Source organism: Mesoplodon densirostris, chromosome 4 (genome assembly GCF_025265405.1).
Source record: "Mesoplodon densirostris isolate mMesDen1 chromosome 4, mMesDen1 primary haplotype, whole genome shotgun sequence".
NCBI lineage: Eukaryota > Metazoa > Chordata > Mammalia > Artiodactyla > Ziphiidae > Mesoplodon > Mesoplodon densirostris.
In genome coordinates, this window is record NC_082664.1 from 180,869,077 (window position 1) to 180,888,731 (window position 19,655).

Below are 19,655 nucleotides of genomic sequence, written 5' to 3' on the forward strand. Positions count from 1 at the left end.
AACTGTACTCCAATAAAACATAAAATTTTTTTTTAAACTCAACAGTTTCTTAAAAGATGGCTGCCTCCTACTCCCACCAACAAAGAAAAGAGTACTCAGAAATCTGTGGACCCAGTTACTGGAACCACCACGTCAAATTAAGAGGATAAAGCAAGTACCACTAATAACTAACTAGAGGAAGCAGTCAAGCTATCAACTCCCCATTACAGACCCAAAGGTTAACACAGCAGATGTGTGCATAATCTTCAGAAGGCACTCCAAGGAGAAGACAGGATTTGTTCTTGGCCATTTGGAAACTACTGCTCTCTCTAAGTGGAGAGAACAGCCTATTTCTTTAGAAGAATTAATTTCAACTATAAATCCAAATGGCTTAATATAAAAAACTGTCCCAGCAATCAGGGATGTGGCTCTGTCCTAGCAGGATAAATTCACAGCTTTCAACTATAAACTAGAAATCCAAATGGCTTTAATATAAAAAACTGTCCCAGGAATCAGGGATGTGGCTCTATCCGAGCAGGATAAATTCACAGCTTTCAGCATGTTTCCATCAGCTGTCAACTTTGGAGTAACAGAGCTGTCCACAGGATTCCTAAAACAGCCTGAAAACACTAAGTGAAATAAGACACAAATGAACCTACCTACAAAATAGAAACAGACTCATAGACATGGAGAACAGACTTGTGGTTGCCAAGGGGGAGGGGATTGGGGAGGGATGGAGTGGGAGTTTGGGGTTAGCAGATGTGAGCTATTACATACAGAATGGATAAACAACAAGGTCCTACTGTAGAGCACAGGGAACCATATTCAACATCCTGTGATGAACCATAATGGAAAAGAATATAAAAAAGAATGTATAACTGAGTCACTTTGTTGTACAACAGAAATTAACACACTATAAATCAACTATACTTCAATTTTTAAAAATTATAAGAAACTGGATTGTCCACCGATTTAATTTGTTCAGCACCTGTAGCAACTGGAGATGATTTTAACATAACTTGGATTTTAATTCGGTGTAAGTCCGAACATTAATTTTTGACCACAAGCATTCATGTGAGTACTGGCTTTCTGGTAAAATTTTTAGTTAAATATTTTTTTTTCTTTTTAATATTAAAACCATAAGCTTTTCTCTTCACACAGACTGCTAAAAAAAGATCTGGAGAGGTGGTCTAATTCATCCTTTATCAAGATAAGTAATGTTTTCCAAAGATACAAAACTTTTCAACTTAATATACAATAGGCTCCTTAATCTGAGCATTTATTCTTTTACCTAAAAGGATACTTTCCCCTCAAAAATGGCAATATGGGTTAAAGTATTTTCCAGTTGAATTTATACTAAAAAAAAAAAATCATTCATATAATGCAACTAGATATATATATATATTTTTTAAGGTCGGTGAAGTATATTTCTGTTAATAGAAAACAGAGTTAAGGCAGCCACATCTATATCTGGACTAAAAAGCCCTTTGATCATTAAAGTTTTCTAGATATATATATATATATATATATTTTTTTTTTTTTTTTCTTTTTGCGGTATGCGGGCCTCTCACTGTTGTGGCCTCTCCCGTTGCGGAGCACAGGCTCCGGACGCGCAGGCCCAGCGGCCATGGCTCACGGGCCCAGCCGCTCCGCGGCATATGGGATCCTCCCAGACCGGGGCACGAACCCGTATCCCCTGCATCGGCAGGCGGACTCTCAACCACTGCGCCACCAGGGAGGCCCCTCTAGATATATTTTTTACGTTGTTTTTCATTTTCTTTGAACCACAGAAAGGATGCTTATTTCCCCCAAATGGCATTTGCTGACATACTTCAGTTCAGGGAGCCTGCTGAAGATCTCTTTGCGGCTTAGTTCAGAAATCCCATTTCCAAGAAATATTTTTGTTCCATCAAATTCTTTGGCTCCTTTCTTACATTTGCCTTTAATATCAGAGTACACGGAAACAACATCTCCACCTTTCATAACTAGAGAAAGAAGAAAATCATATCACACTGATCTATCTGTACTTTGGCAGAACAGTGAAAATTCTTTAAGCTTTTAAGTCTTCAAGCTTTAAGACTGGGGACGCCTAGGGGCATCAGTAGTGGGCATGAAGCAGACTAACCAGTCTCACTGTAACCCCTAATAGAAAATGTAACTTTTTACTTTCAAACGTTTGCCAACAATAAATCGAATTGATGTTTTTTTCTCCCTAGGAAAACAAAGATACAGAACAGTCTTCAAAACATCTGACCTCAGCTGGAAGTCTTTAGCTGAGCAGAAAAGGAAGGATATCTTCTATTTAAATTATTTTTCCCAAATCTAACATTCCCTAAAAAGAGTAAATTAAGAATACTAAGATTCATCCCAATATTTAAGATTCTACGCTCCGAATGTTCCCCTCACAAATGACAGGACAGCAGCCTGAGGTTTTAGGGCAACAGAATAAAGAATACAAAACAAAATTTCACTGACATCTTACACTCTACTGATCAGTCTTGATCCTCTAAACATCATCACACACGTCCTCAAAGGGAATAAAAGAAATGGGCACAAAACCCATATACGGATGCCTAACTTATTAGTCCTTGTGAGATATATCCCTCAACTGGCTATACTAAATGCAAAACTTGGAAAATATCTTTATTAAAGTAAATCCGATATATATCTGAGTGCTGATTTAATAAATTTTCCATTTGATGATACACATAAATTTTAGTGGCAGTTCTACAGAGAAACCTAAACATTATACTCACATTTTGAGGCTGACATGATTCCTGGAACATAGACGTGGGCTCCTCTTAAGACTGCATTGCCACACTGGGCTCCAACAATAACTTCACAGGGCTGTTGTTTTATATTATTCCTAGGGATGCAAGATGAGAGAAAGTGAACAGTGATACACCTCCAACGCTTATCAACCTTTTCAGTGTTTCAATCTGAACCCTAAGTAAATAACCTCTTTGGTCTTCACCGTCCCATGGGAATGCCACTAATGAATAAATGAGAAAAAGCTGAAAAAAGATAAGTACAGAAGAAATAGTTTTTTTTTTTAATTACAAAGAAGATGGACACTTAAGAAAAAGAAAATGAAAAGAGGATCCTACTGCAAGATAGTAAGTGGCACCAAAAACTGCTTCATCAAATACAACAATCTAGTGAATATAACAAAAAAGCAGCCGACCCACAGATACAGAGACCAAAGTAGTGGCACCAGTGGGGGGAGGGAGGTGCGGAAGGGCAAGAAAGGAGTAGGGGATTAATAGGTACAAACTATTAGGTATAAAATAAGCTACAAGGATCTATTATATGATACAGGAAATACAGCCAATATTTTTTTCTTTACTGAAGTATAGTTGATTTACAATGCTGAGTTAGTTTCATGCAAAGTGATTCAGTTTTATATAGATAGATATATAGATATTTCTTTTTCAGATTCTTTCCCCATATAGGTTATTATAAGATATTGAATATAGTTCACTATGCTATACAGTAGGTCCTGTTGTTACCTATTTTATATACAGTAGTGTGTATCTGTTCATTCCAAACTCCTGACTTAACCCTCGCCCACCCCCTTTCCCCTTTGGTAACCATAAATTTGTTTCCTATGTCTCTAAGGCTATTTCCATTTTGTAAATAAATTCATTTGTATCATTTTTTTTTAGATTCCACATGTAAGTGATATCGTATGATATTTGTCTTTCTCTTTCTCACTTACTTCACTTAGTATGATCATCTCTAGGCCCATCCATGTTGCTGCAAATGGCATTGTTTCAGCAAAATAGCCAATGTTATAGCCAATATTTTATAACTATAAATGGAGCATAACCTTTCAAAATTGTGAATCACTATACTGTACACCTATAACTTATACATCAGCTATACCTCAAAATTTTAAAATAATTAGGCAGGACTGAGGTCACAGGAAATGACACACAGGGAAGAACAGGAAAAGGGACCCCTTGGGGCCCAGCCTGGTATCTGCCATCACCCGCTCTGATGCGTTTCATGTTAGAATGGACATGATCAAGTGTTTCTATTCTAATCACCCAATGAAGCTTCATGTGGATTAAAATCACAACCCCCAAAGGAAAAAAAGAAAAACTGCTTCATCATTTAACAAGCATTACTGTTTCATACTGTTTCATAACAGCATTAGGAGAGAAGAGAAATAAAGTCCCTGCCTTCAAAGACTAAAACAAACAACATACGAGGAATTCAAAAATATTTCTAAAGTCGTAGATTGGTGCACAGTAAGTTATTAATATTTTAAACTAGACAAAGGTAAGTCTTCTTTTCTTCCTTTGCTATCCAGCATTTTTGAGTGTTCTCCAAATTCTCACCTCCCATCCATTCCTCAAATCACTGAAGCCTGGGTCTCACTTCCAACTCTCAGAGCGGCCTTTTTCAAAGGTCAGGGGTGCCTATGTGATTACCCTAAACAAGCATCTTAAGCACTGCATGTCTGATGGGCTTCCCTGGTTGGCAACATTTCACATGTGCTGTCATAACTCCTTGCTGGGGGAATTAAGTGTGTTTTCTTCCCATGATCTCCAAATGATCAAACCTCAGTAAACTTCTCAGCTTTATCCTTTCCTTTTGGGAGGCTGGAATTTGGGTACATACCAGGCAGCAGGTACCCACACAACCTGCCCTGAATGAAAATCCTGGATGCCGTGTCTCATTAGAGCTTCCCTGGCTGGTGACATCTCACATACAAGTTGTCAAGCTTGTTTACTGAGGGAGTTAAGTGCACCCTGTATGACTCCACTGGAAAAAGACCCTACAGCTTGCAAATGGTTTTCCCTAGACCTCATCCCATGCACCTTTTATTTTGTTGATTTTCTCAGATTTTTTCACTGATTAAATCATAGTGACGCATACAATTATATGCTGAGTCCTCTGAGTCCTCCTAGGGAATCACAGAGCCAGGGAGTGGTCTTGGGGATCCCTCAACACAAGAAGTAATTGTATAAAAATGTAAGATAGCATATGCAAGTGTCAAGGTGTACGTCAGCTTCACTGAAATTTTAGCAAGGAAATGTAAAAGCTGACATAGGGCCATAAAAAATACTAAAAGCTTGATTTTTATTGACCTGTTTCTAAGTAAAGGAGTGAAGCAACATTAAAGATGATTTTCCAATTGAACAGTAATAAAGATTGGAGGAAAAATAGTAAGAAGGTACTTAATTGCACACAGCCAAAAATAAAAATAAATAGTAAAATAAACATTCAAAAAATACTCTTGTGTCGATGCAGAAAACAAACTTATGGTCATGGGTGGAGAGGAACGATAAATCGGGAGATTGGGATTGACATATACACACGACTATATATAAAACAGATAACTAATAAGGACCTACTGTATACACAGGGAACTCTACTCAATACTCTGTAATGACCTGTATGGGAATAGAATCTAAAAAAGAGTGGATATATGTACATGTATACCTGATTCACTTTGCTGTACAGCAGAAACTAACACAACGTTGTAAATCAACTATACTCCAATAAAAAATTTTTTTAAAAAATACTCTTGTATTGGGAGTGGGGGGGAATGAATTAGGAGTTTGGGATTAACATATACACAAAACAGACAACCAGCAAGGGCCTACTGTATAGCACAGGTAACTATACTCAATATTTTGTAACAGCTTATATGGGAAAAGAATCTGAAAAGGAATATTTAACTGTGTCACTCTGCTGTATACCTGAAATTAACAACACACTGTAAATCAACTATAATTTGATAAAAAAATAAAAAATAAAAAATACTCTTGTATGAAGAGAAGCCTGGCATTCAATTTTCTCTACGTTTTTCAATAAAGTTGACACTGATACCATCAAAATCAGCATTACAACCTTATGTTCAATCTAATTACCAGTGATAAAACCTTCCTAACATTAAAATATATTTCATCAGTAAATTAAATAGCATGTTAACTAAAATGAGGGAACCTGAATTTTATGGTGAGAAATTACTTTTTAAATTGTTTACTGCCTATAAATAGTTTAACCTATATTATGATATCTTAAATAATTGGATGATGTTGAGCTTCTAGTAAAAGATTAGTCAAAGAGTAAAAGTATAGATATATTCCTTTTTCTAAAGCCCACAGAAATGGGGAAAGAAAAACCTGAAAGAAAATTCCATTTGCAAGAAAACTAAGAAACAGCTATTACCCAAATGATTAAGAATAATTAGCTAACACAGTAAAATTTGGATCAAACCTAGTTCCTCAACAGGGTATGAATACTTCTGCAAAGGAAAGGCTTCTGGGTGCCTAAACAAATATTTACTGCTTAGATCCAGGACCAGAGGGTCAGACAGAAAAAAGGAGAATCTGGGAATGTCTTGTCAGTGTCCTGTTCCCTGCAGATAAAAATGAAAGAGGATCTGGACTGGCAAAATTGGCACAAGCAGACAATCTGTGTTTTCTGTAACACAACTGGACAAACTGCCTAGAAGTAGCTAAGGGAAAGCGCAACCAACTCTGTCACTCCTCCCCTGAGTTCACTAAGCATAAACAAAAATTAAAGCCCCCAACAAAAAAGCTATGAGCTGGACCCCCTCACAGAGAGCCTTAGGCTTCTTCAGCTCAGCTCACCAGGACTAGAGTTGTGCCACTAGGAAAGACCTGGTGAAAGTATTTCTGAAAGACACATCTGATGAGTTGTCTAGGTATACACTTGACCCGAAGTGCAAACTAGGTGAATCTATGTGAAAGTTCTCATTCAAGGATTCATTCAAACTGGGAACTATGTGTAGATACAGATGGCCCTGTCTACCCTCAGGTTCTGCATCCATGGATTCAACCAACCGCAGATGAAAAAAAAAATTCTTTTTTAATTCCAGAAAATTCCTAAAAGCAAAACTTGAATTTGCTGTGCACTGGCAACTACTTACATAGTATTAAGTATTGTAAGTAATCTAGAAATGACTTAAAGCATACTGAAGGATGTGCATGAGTTATATGCAAACACTACACCATTTTATATGAGACTTGAGCATCTGTGATTATTGGTATGTTGGGGGGCAGTGGGGTATCCTGGAACCAATCTCCCACGGATACCGAGGGACGTCCATAGTACTAAACAAAGTTGTAATAAACAAAAGGCAGTACAAAATGTACAGACCAAAAAAGGGCAGAATTTCAAATAACCTCTCTATAGTTTCAAAGAAACTAAAAAGAACCTTAAAAAGGGGATATAATAACAACAACAAGATTAAAAAAAATAAAGAACAAAACTGAACTAGCCAAGCTCAGCAAGTAAAGGATAGTAAATCCTCTGAAATTAAAGAGTTAATGTAACAGGCTTGCGACAGCTATTCTTAGAAAGGCCTGCTTGGAAGGTTGGCCCTCGGCCAGCATCTGGAAACTTGACTGGCAAACAGTTCCCAGCACTGATATAAAATCGCCTCTTAGAAGACTGAATTACTGTTCCTAAACTGTTCGTCCAAGCTGTGTGGTCATGCTGAACACCTGCTTTCCTTTTGGGAGCCAGGAATTTCACTACCTGCCAGGCAGAGGGCGCCCAGATGATCAGCACCCAACTAAAACCTTGGGTGCTGGGCCTCTAATGGGCTCCTCTCATAGACAATGATTCTATACATGTCACAACTGACTGCTGGAAGGATGAAGCCTGTCCTGGTAGCTCCATGGGGAGAGACTACTAAAAGCTCGCGCCTGGTTTCCTCCAGACTTTACCCCGCATGCGTTTTCCCTCTGCTGATTCTGCTTTTGTACACCTTTCGTGTAATAAATCCCCGCCATGAGCCTGACTAGATGCTGAGTCCTTCCAGCCCGTCACAAGACCCTGGGCTGTCTGGGGGTGTCCCAACATGGGGAGCATCTGTACTGGAAAACCAACATATAGAGTACCAGTGTCCTAACAGAGAGGGCAGAAATATGTAAGAGAAAAATATTCAAAGAACTACCAGAAGACTTGTAATTTAAAAATTACATTGCATTTCAATGAAAACTAAGGAGAATAATAAATTATTATTATAAATATTAATAACAATTATTATTATATTATTATTATTATAAGGTATATCCCAGTGAAGTTTCTAAAGTCCAGTGCCTAAGAATCCCACAGATCTCCAAGGGAAAAATCAAGATTCTGTTGTAAGGGGGAAAGTATCTTTTGGCCTCAGACTTCTTCATAGCAACACGTGAGGCCATAAGATTGTAGAAGCAGTGTCTACAAAGGGCTGAGGGAAATAACATGTGACTTGAAATGACTATAATCAGCCTATAAGTTGTTGTTTAAATATAAAGGCAACAAGCAATTCTCAAGCGAGAAAGGAAACAGAGCGTACAAGAGACATACTTGGGGGGAGGGGAGGAGGTGCTGGAGACCTGCTAAATGATGCTATTCGATCAACCAAGAGATCAATTAAGATAAAGAAGTCAGAAATAAACTGCCAGTAGGGCTACAAGCAAGCACTGCATTCATCTGAATTATGCTTGTAGAACAAAAATGTTACAAGGCTTTACATTGTTAAAAAACTAACAGTAAATAAAAATTGGTTGGTGGAGGTTTTAGGGCAAATTCAAGCATAAGAATTTCTTCAGTTTTCATAGTGGAAAGTCAAAAGATACCTAATAAAAGCGATGATGAGTTTAAAAGACAAAAAAGAGCCGAACTGCTCCTTTTAGAAATGAAAGGTAGGTATATGAATCCACAATCCTCAAAGATTTCTTAGTGCTTTCCTGTAGTAACTCACCATTTGTGTTTTATAGTTCACTAATGCTTTAACTTTTTTTAAACTTTTTATTCACTTTCGGCTGCGTTTTTGGTCTTCGTTGCTGCGCGCGGGCTTTCTTTAGTTGGAGTGAACGGGATCTACTCTTTGTTGCAGTGCTCGGGCTTCTCTTGTTGTGGCACGTGGGATCTAGGGGCATGGGCTTCAGTAGTTGTGGCGCACGGGCTTAGCTGCTCTGCGGCATGTGGGATCTTCCCAGACCAGGTCTCAAACCCATGTCCCCTGCATTGGCAGGCGGATTCTTAACCACTGTGCCACCAGGGAAGTCCCCACTAATGTTTTAATGAGTAGTTTAGCTCACTACAAAGAACAGATGAAAGGATTATTACATAGCCAGTAAAAAGAATAAAATAGTGTAGTGTTATATAGGATTATGGAAAACTGTGGAGTCCACAGTACATTCTGAAATGAATCACAGGTCTCAAAAGACCTGTGACTGTGATCAACTGTAGTAACTAATTGGTTTAAAACTAGGAGATGAAAGAAATCAGAACAGTGGTTTCCTGGTAGGGGGGAAGAATGCAGAGAATTTATGGGTGATGGAAATGGTGTATATCTTGATGGGGGTGAGTCTTGACTACCAGTTGTATGAATTTACCAAAACTCAGCAAATAGTACACTTAATTAAGATCTCTGCATTTCACTAATGCAAATTCCCCCTTAACAAAGAGCTAGAAGAAGGAGTTTACAAAATCGGGACTTGCCTGGTGGTCCAGTGGTAAAGAATCCACCTTCCAACGCAGGGGACGCAGTTTCAATCCCTGGTTGGGGAACTAAGATCCCACATGCCACAGGAGAGCCTGCGTGCTGCAAACTACAAAGCCCACACACCACAACTACAGAGAAGCCCCCGCGCTGCAACGAAAGATCCCGCAAGCCTCAACGAAGATCCCGCGTGCCGCAACTAAGACCCAACACAGCCAAAAAAAAAAAAAAAGGGAGTTTACAAAATCAATTTTTTTAATTGCAGAAGTAATATGTGCTTATGGTAAAAATAAATAAATAAATAAGACAGAAATGTTACAAGTGAAAATCTCCTCTTACCCAGTTTCTCCTAATCCAACTTCCTCAGAGTTAATCCCTGTCAACCGTTGGGTATGTTATACCCTCCAGACTTTTTCCCATATATAAATAAATATTTATAAATCTGTAGTTGTGTGTGTTTTTTAATTGCAAAAGAAATGTGATTTCTTACATTCCTACACAGAGCAACATGCTTTTGGTATTTAATTTATCGAGGGACTTCCCTGGTGGCTCAGTGGTTAAGAATCCGCCTGCCAATGCAGGGGACATGGGTTTGAGCCCTGGTCCGGGAAGATCCCACATGCCGCGGAGCAACTAAGCCCGTGTGCCACAACTATTGAGCCTGTGCTCTAGAGCCCGCGAGCCACAACTACTGAAGCCTGCACGCCTAGAGCCCAAGCTCTGCAACAAGGGAAGCCACCGCAATGAGAAGCCCGTGCCCAAAACGAAGAGTAGCCCCCGCTCGCCGCAACTAGGGAAAGCCGCGTGCAGCAACTAAGACCCAACAAAGAAGACTCAATGCAGCCCCCCCAAAAAAATAAATTTATAATTTATCGAGAACATCACCTTTTATTTGTACATATAATTCTCCCACATTAAAGGCCATATAAAAAAAATAATAAAGGCCATATAATGTTCCACTGTGTGGATAAACCAAAAACCACTGCTCTACTATTGACCACTAAATTACTTTAAAGCTTTAACAAAATGAGCATTTTTATGTTTATTATAAGTCTTAGGGGTATTAAAAATTTTTTTATCACAATTAGGGATTTTCAATACAACTCCCATTATAATATGAAAGCCTATTTTTTCAATTTTTAAACACATCCCTTCCAAACACATAGTATCTGTTCTACTCAGAGAACAAACACAGTAATTAAACATAACTGTGAATTAATAAAATTTTACAAACATATCAATTATTAAAGTAGGAAACGTTGCTTTGTATTTTTGTTGTAGCTCAGAAAAGTTTTAATTGAGCAGTGGAATCAAGATATACAAGTAAACGTAAAAGTAATTTTCTTACAGAATGGAAAAAAATCAATCACTGCACAGCAGAAACTAACACAACATTGTAAAGCAATTATACTCCAATAAAGATGTTTAAAAAGAAAACATGATATAACACAGAAAAAAAATCAATCACTGCACTAAATGCAACTACAATGCATTACTCTCAAGGTATCTGGGCCCATTCCTAGTGTTCTTTTGTAATATTTTCCATGAAAGACTATAGAGTCAGCATTTATCAACTTTGTGAATTCCTACCTAAATAAAATGGCTAATAATGGAGAAACTTAGTACTGTCACTAAACAGTAAAAAAGAACCTGTGACATTTTTATTTAGAAGAATACAATTTGAAAATGAAAGAGTTACAAACCTAGGTCCAATAACAGGAATAAGTAAGACATCCTGAAGGTCTGGATGTTGAAGAATAGGAAAACTTAATCCATTAAACTGCTGTTAAAAATAAACACATAGGATTACAAAGCAATCAATATATTGGTTAAATTTCAAATTACAGAGCTTTTCAGTGGCATTACCTAGCAGAGCACGGTAATGAACTTGATTTAGGGTATTTTCACTTTATTCCACAGGATACTATAAAAAATCAAAGACTTCAAAACAACAATGTTTTCTCTATAATTTGATTCTCAAGTATCTTGACTTCTTTACAAGTAAAAGGCTCAATTTTGCTTACTGTTTTTGACTTTGTAAACATGAACCATGTTGACCTTACGTGACTTACTCTGAAAACACGTATCCAATATAGAATTGCATGAATAGAACATTAAAGACTGAGATTATTAAATGCTATTTATTATGTATTATCAACACTGGATGCCATGTCGGTTGGATGATGCTTCCTGGCAAAGGCTCAGGATTTTCAGTATCCTCTACCATACTTGGCCTTCAGACTGGAAATAAGTGCAGGGCCAGTGGCATAGGTGCTGGGGCCAACTCCCAGTCTCATGGGAGCCAACTCTGTGCAGCTCTTCCCAACTCCATGGTCATGCTGGTAGCTTGAAATCGACCAGAGTGGGAGCATTTACACCACAAAACTCAGCAAACACCACACACCAGCATTATTTTTCCAGAAAGTGGGTTGTGCAGTATGTACCAGCACACCACAGTTGCAGGCGGAAGAGTGGACTGGACAGCAAGGACTGGGTACCCTATCAGAGGGCAACACGCAAATACTGGAGAACAAGTCTCTGCCATGTAGGCTAGGGATTATCAACTCATTCATTTTCACATAATACACCAAAGAGCAGTGACCATAATAGATACTTGCATTGCCTTGTAATATCCATACACTACCTACAGAAAACTTCCAAAATCAACCTATTGCTAAGTTGATATGGAAAGAGAAAAAAAATTCCTCAGATTTTAGAAATCTAACTCTATTTCTACCAAGTCAACAGCTCTTCTGCCTTCCGCTTCTTCCAGGCAAAGGCTACTGTGAACTAACTATATCCAACAGAATAGTAAGAAATCTTAAGGGCAAACTCATTCAAACAAACCTCTCTCCCCTTTTTTTTTCCCTCTCTCCCTCGTGTTCTCTCATTGTTTGATAACTTACAGCATCCGGACTATGGATCCTTCCAAGGAGAAGAGAATGAATTTTGCCATTTGTTTTTGTTTTGCTTTGGAAGTACTGTTTCTTTATACTATAGAAATAGTCTACATAGAGATCAATCCTCCTCAGGCCAAGGTTTTCCTCCTCTCCTTTTTTATCAGATATTAAAATGACACAGAAATAAAACTTTTATAAAACCACACATCTGTAACTTCCATAAAACACCACACTTTTTTTTAAACCAAGCGTATCACCTGCTTGTCTTTCTGTTTCCACCTCATGCCCTTTTTAAAACAGCCTTAGTGAGGTTAATTTACATACCGTAAAATGTACCCATTTTAAATGCACAATTCAGTGATTTTTAGTAAATTTACAGAATTGTGTGACCGTCACTAGAATCCAATTTTAGATCCTGTCCATCAACACGATGATTCCTCATGCTCATCTGCAGCCAATCCCTGTTCCCAGCTCCAACCCCAGGCAACCACTAACCTACTTTCTTTCTCTAGATATCTGCCTTTTCGAGACATCTCATATAAACAGGATCATACAATGCAGACTGTCTTGTGTGTGGCTTCTTTCACTCACTCTAGTGATTTTGAGGTTCACCCAAGTGGTAGCATGTATCAGTTCACCACTTTCATTGCTGTACTGTTCCCCTGTGTGAACATACCACGTTTTGTTTTTCTATTCACCAGTCGATGGACATTTGGATAGCTTCTCCCTTTTGGTTATTACCAACAATGCTGCTATTAATGTTCATGCCCAAGCCTTTGCATGGACGTATGTTTTCATGTCTCTTGGGTAGACACCTAGGAGTGGAACTGCTGGGTTGTACAGTAAATTTATGTTTAACTTTTTAAGAGACCACCAAACTGTTTTCCAAAGAAGCCAAACCACTTGACTTTCCCACCTGCAACGTATAAAGGTTCCAGTTTCTCCACACCCTTCACCAGTCAAATGAAATTTTAAATGATTAAATTTCAATATGGGACACATAGATATTTGGAGACAAAGTACCCACCCGTATACCGTTCAGGATATGTCTTTAGGACACACACGAGCTTGGGACATGGCAAAATAAAGGAGATGTACAATCTAAAACCTCCTGCGAATCTCCTTTCCTGCTGCAAACAGGCACTGCTCAAACCACCAGATACTTATCTAGTGCCCATGACCCAATCTCCTCAGTCTTATCTTAACCTTCAAGGAAAGGGACTCAAAAGCCCGGAGTGATTTCATCTGCCTGCTCTTAGATACAACCCCTGAGATCTTTTATTCCCATCAGAGTGGGATCCTAGATTATCTAAGCTCTAGGAATAATTTGCTAGAAAAGAAAACAATCTGGATCTGCCTGAGTTATGGACACCTAACGGGCCTCAGAACAGTTTCCTTCATACTGAAAACCTACATGCATGACTACATAAAAATAATAATCTTAGTTGCTTTGAGGAACTGCTTATATTTTATGCCTAGTGCCATTACTCTCAATAAAATTACCACTCTTATTAAAAATCAGATTAACCTTTCTCCAAGTCTTATTTAAAATTATTATACTGAGTTTTGCTCTCATACAGCCAGAAATCGTAGCTGGTTCTTCTTATAACCTGGTCACCTCCTCACTACTGGAAGTTCATAGAACTGTTCTTAAAGAGAGTATGATAAACATTCCATAAATGTAATGAGATTAAAGACAAAAAATAAATGAATCAAACAACAAGGTCCTATTTGTACAGCACAGGGAACTACATTCAATATCCTGTAATAAACTATAATGGAAAAGAATATGAAAAAGAATATTTACATGCATAACTGAGTCACTTTGCTGTACAGCAGAAATTAACACAACCTTGTAAATCAACTATACATCAATAATATTTTTAAAAAAGAATCAATACCAGTGAAAATTCTCTGAAATTTTCTGTAAGTTATATCCAGAGTAAACTGATAACACAGCCTGTGATATACAAATGCAAGTCTTTTAAGCATGCTTACCTCTTCCTTTTCATTTAGGCAGTTATTACGTAGAAATAGGTCTGCTGACACCCATCATGGTTATTTGTTAAAAGAGATTTAATAACTACAAAATACAACTCGAAGTACCCCCTCCAAGCACCTGTTTTCCTCCATCTTACATTTCTTTGGAGGCAAGTTTCAGTGCACAGTGTATGAAACACAAAATGCACAGCTTTGGGGTTTTCTTTCTGGTTTAAAAGACTTAATACAGTTTTCAAAGGTTACCTTTCATTTACAGTTACTACAAAATATTGGCTGTATTTCCCATGTTGTACAACACATCCGTGAGCCTGTCCTACACCCAACAGTTTGTCCCTCCCACTCCCACCCCTATACTGACCCTCCCCCCACCGCCACTGGTAACCACTTGTTTGTTCTCTATATCTGTGAATCTGCTTCTTTTTTGTTATATTCACTACTTAGTTGTATTTTTTAGATTCCACACATAAGTGATATCATCCAGTTTTTGTCTTTCACTATCTGACTTATTTCACTTATAAAATGTACAGCTTTTGAAAGCAAAGAAGACAATATAAACAAGAAAATTCCAATATTATTTTTCTGCTTGGAACTTTAAAAATGCCATTTTATAGGGCTTCGCTGGTGGCGCAGTGTTTGAGAGTCTGCCTGCCGATGCAGGGGACACAGGTTCATGCCCCGGTCCGGGAAGATCCCACATGCTGTGGAGCGGCTGGACCTGTGAGCCATGGCCGCTGAGCCTGCGCGTCCAGAGCCTGTGCTCCACAATGGGAGAGGCCACAACAGTGAGAGGCCCGCGTACCACACACACAAAAAAAAAGCCACTTTATAATACTGTTTTCACTTACAGAAAATGAGTATTATGCCAAAACTATTTTATTGGTTGAACAAAAAAAAATTTGTGTTGTTTTATCTTTAAAATGTATCTTTACGTTATTTTCCTCCTTTTATTATATTTAATTAAATTATATTAAAATAAAAAATATAATCCTACAGGTAATCAGTAGGCACCTCCTTACCTCTGGGCTCACCTTGGCTATGTCATCTGACCTCATGGTCATTATATGCTGCTTATTACAATATCACAGACTTTTAGGGTTAGAATGGACCGCTTATGTATTTTAGTGACGAAGCAATGGAGGCCCAGAGGGGTCGAGTGACCTATCCAGTCACTAAATTAATTCAGAATCAGAAGTACTAGGTTCAAGTTCTAGCATGAGCACTCACTACGTAACCTTGAACAACATTCGTGATCCTCAATTTCCTTATGTGTAAACTTGTAATAGTATATCGTTCACATATTAGTGAGGAGTGACATGACACAGACTGTAGAAATCTAACTCTGTACATAATGACAAAAATGTGCACGAACCTTCTGAAGCTCATCAAATAACAGACTTTTCACATGTTGTACTGAGGCTAGATGCGTGTTTACTCTGACAGTAGTGAATGATGGAGGGTGGGACAACTTCTGTAACAGAGTTTCAAACTTCCTTTCTGCTTCTTCTTTACCTAAAGCAGATACAACCTGAAAAGAAGAACAGAACAAGTTAATGGTTCAGTTTCATTATACAAATTAAAAACATTAAGCAGGATATATGTCTATACATTTGTTCCAACTAATGAAACACCATTCGGCAATTATTCGGTTCCATTTCACTTCTCTGCATTGTTTATGTGTTAATAATACTAAGGGAATTGCGATATTTCACAGGGTTATGCTAATAAACACCTAGTTAAACAGCAGACAAAAAGGGCTTAGAAAACGCTGCCTCGGGCTTCCCTGGTGGTGCAGTGGCTAAGAATCTGCCTGCCAATGCAGGGGACACGGGTTCAAGCCCTGGTCCGTAAAGATCCCACGTGCCGCGGAGCAACTAGGCCAGTGCGCCACAACTACTGAGCTTGCGCTCTAGAGCCCGTGTGCCACAACTACTGAGTCCGTGAGCCACAACTACGGAAGCCCGCGCGCCTAGAGCCCGTGCTCCGCAACGAGAGAAGCCACCGCAATGAGAAGCCTGCGCACCGCAGCAAAGAGCAGCCCCAGCTCGCGGCAACTAGAGAAAGCCTGCACGCAGCAACAAAGACCCAACACAGCCAAAAATAAAATAAATAATTTTTAAAAAACTGCCTCACTTCAAAGCATTATTAACATTTTTAACATATCTGCTACATTTATTCATATAAATTCAGGATTTCATTCTAGTTATTTCTAAAAACATTAACTGTTACATCACTTCTGTAGAATTAGTTCCTAGCTAACCTCGTATCCCAGAGCAAATTGGTTAGTAACGTTTTAAAACACCAATACTTGAAGAGTAACACTGATACCATCACCCAAAGAGCCCCCATAACATCAGCTTCTTAATATGGTATTATTAAATGTAACAGATAGATATTGTCCAAAAAAAAGACAGGTAGCAAGATACCTGTCAGAAATAAAGTTATAAAGACTCAAATGACCAAGTTTCCTTGTAATTAACTAAAGCTTTTGAGACACGCATTTCCCCATTTTTTGTTATCTTTGACTACACCCTGCCTCACAGAATCTTCATAAACCACTTGCCAGCCTACTAATCCACTAGCCTAAAAATATTAGTACTCTCAAGGTTTTTTTTTTTTAACTGAATATTCCATTACCTTTGATACTTTTTACAAAGGGATGGTTTTTCTTTTTGTAAAATCGTATAGAGTTAGTGGGTTTGAGGCAGAAGTGGTGTCAAAGACAGACATTTTAATCTTTTTTTATAAAACAATGTTAACCATTTTAAAAACTGCTGGGGAAAAAAAACTGCTGACTGCCTCTATTTCTCTTAATACGCTCCATATACTATAAGTTCTCTGAAATCAAGAAGGCATTTTCTCCTTCCGTACTGTCTTGCCCCTTAACATAACCTCTGGAAATAAAATGCAGAAATCAAACCTAGAAGTCATGGCTTCACCAACATCTTTGAAAACGAGTAGCACTTATGCGGCTTCACTTCGAATAGAAAACCAAAGATTTGGAAAATACAAAATTGCCTACAGGCAGGATGGTAAGGTGGAGAGAGCACAGGCTTGGCAATCAAAGATAATCAACATTCACTGAGGACTTCTGGGCTCGGCACTGCCAGCAGCACACAGAAGGAACATTTGTGGAGAACCTATTAGGCGCCAAAACGATGCCAGGTGCTTGCACTTACGATTAATACGTTAAAACAAAAACCTTGACATGTTAGTACTGTTAACCGTCCTCAAATTTCACAGAAAAGGAAAGAAAAGTTAAGGGATGTGAAGTAACTGACTCAAAGCACTGGGATGCAAACCAGGGGCTTGGGGCCCCAAATCCATTCCTTTTCCCATTGGACCTGAGTTCTTTACCTTCACATTTCAGCAGTTACATGACAGCGGTGTCAATTTGATTCAGTAACGTCGCTCTTTGGACCCTCAGTTCTCTCACCTATAAAAAATGGGGAGGAAATCTCTACCAAAAAAAGACTGCGCAGATTAAGATGTAAAAGTCTGCAGTTCATCTAGCACGACTGGTGGCATTTAAGAAGCACTCACTGAACGATAGTAAACCTTCCACCTGAGTGCCAGGGCAGGCGCTCTAAGAGTACAGGCGTTTCTTCTCTACAGAACTTAAATTCTCCGAGACGGGGATCTTGTCTTGCTCACCCTTGTAGTCCTTTCAGTGCATTCCTGCCGCCACACAACCGCTTTTTCCCCCTCCCTCCTTTCCCATTCCTAAATGTTAAAACATACACCCCATACGCCTCTTAGCTCGGAAAGCATTCATTAAATACCTGCAGAAAAATATTAGCATATTTTACATTCGGAAAGACGAATACTAAGAAACAACGGCTGTACACATTTGATTGCATTTTAGATTATTTTTCTATTTCTCTAGAGCGTGTAAGTATTTGAATTTTTGCAAACAGCATCTAACGTGTTTATCTGACCTACCTCCTTATTCATAAAGCCCGCTTTCAGATAGTTTTCAACCTCAAGTCTCAAAGATATTTTAGGGAAAATAGACATTTTCCTATCGCTTAGTTCTCCTCCACGAGAAATGCTGGAAACCGGTGGTTTTCCTCTCTCCTAATTACACGGAGCGTCTGGGCAATGAATACCACCCACAACGTGCCGGGACCACCAATGCCCGGGAAGAGCGCGCTGCTCACGCCGAGGTAAAATGGGAAACGCGGAGGAACTTCCACGCCTTCTGGAGCTTGGCCAGTTTGCAGCGGCTTCCTCTCCTCCCAGGTCCTTCTTTAGCGACGCCCACGGAAATCACTGCGAGGCAACGCCACTCACGTTGCAGAGGGAAAAACAAAACAAAACAAAACCGTGAGGAGTGAAACCGCCGTGAACTGGGCAGCGATGTGGAAACCAGGATGTGATCACCACGGCCTAACCTCCAGTCCCTCAGCCCCAATTTCTCGGCAGAAAGCCGCTTCCGTCACGCGTCACTTCCTGCAATGCGGCCCACCCCTCCTTCCCCTGCCCTCCAATCCGCAGTCGCAGATTGCCTCTACGTCACGTCTCCGGAGTTTCCCAGCTCCGCCCGCGGCGCATCCACGTGCAGCGGGCCTGGGCGGGCGCTTTAAGGGGATGGAGGCGGAGCTGCCTCCGGGACTTGCAAACAGATGCAGCTGTCGGGCGGAGCTGGGCGGGCAGAGCTGGTTGCCAATTGGGGAGGGTTGAGTCGTGCTAGCCTGAATAAGGTGAGGAGTCAATCAGTTACCTGCTAGGTGACCTCCAAAGAAAGGAATGAAACCAGAATTTATTTGGGCCTATTATCCACCCTTTGATTTTCTGAAATTACCTTCCCTCTCTTAGGCTTGCTGGTCTGACTTCGGTTGTGAATAAACAACATTATTCACATTTTTAAAAGCTGGGTTAATGGTCTTGCAATATCCATACATGCTCAGGTAAAACTTTAAAACGCACAGGTAGTTTTTACAATTAGTTGAATAAGACTAACAGGTTCCCTGTATCGGAGCTGATTTCTCCTTTAAAGCTCGGGAAACCTTTGGCGTAATCTTTGTGTTACAGGTGAGGAAAGATTCAAAGGGAGAAGGGATCTAATGAAAGTCACATAGTTTCCTGTGATTGAAATAGGAAACTAGAAATAATCTGTCTCCAAGACAGTGTTTTTTGAAACACACCGTTGTCATTAACACAGAACTGTAGGAAGTTTTTTCTTAAGTCTTTTTCTGTTTAAATCTCACACGGAGGTGTTTTTAAAAGTATGATACACTCACAATGCGTGAGAACGTCAGGATAAAGACCATAGCCACCTGGCTTCTAAAACCAATACCTAC

General features: G+C 39.1%; 1 protein-coding gene across 3 annotated transcripts in view; it reads right to left on the reverse strand.

Annotated features, from left to right (window-relative positions):
- The window catches only part of NSUN6 (NOP2/Sun RNA methyltransferase 6), a 73,951-nt gene extending 55,191 nt beyond the window's left edge, over positions 1–18,760 (reverse strand). For 2 of the 3 annotated variants that reach the window (XM_060095504.1, XM_060095505.1), the window contains exons 1-5: positions 18,295–18,760; positions 15,725–15,880; positions 11,158–11,237; positions 2,736–2,845; positions 1,811–1,964 (exon numbers count right to left, since the gene is read on the reverse strand). In XM_060095504.1, coding sequence (XP_059951487.1) covers positions 1,811–1,964; positions 2,736–2,845; positions 11,158–11,237; positions 15,725–15,880; positions 18,295–18,369 — 575 coding nt within the window. In that variant the 5' untranslated portion in view covers positions 18,370–18,760. Of the gene's footprint in view, positions 1–1,810; positions 1,965–2,735; positions 2,846–11,157; positions 11,238–15,724; positions 15,881–17,709; positions 17,789–18,294 lie in introns of all 3 variants that reach the window. The other variant, XM_060095506.1, reaches the window with a different exon arrangement.
- Between the last annotated feature and the right edge of the window lie 895 nt (positions 18,761–19,655).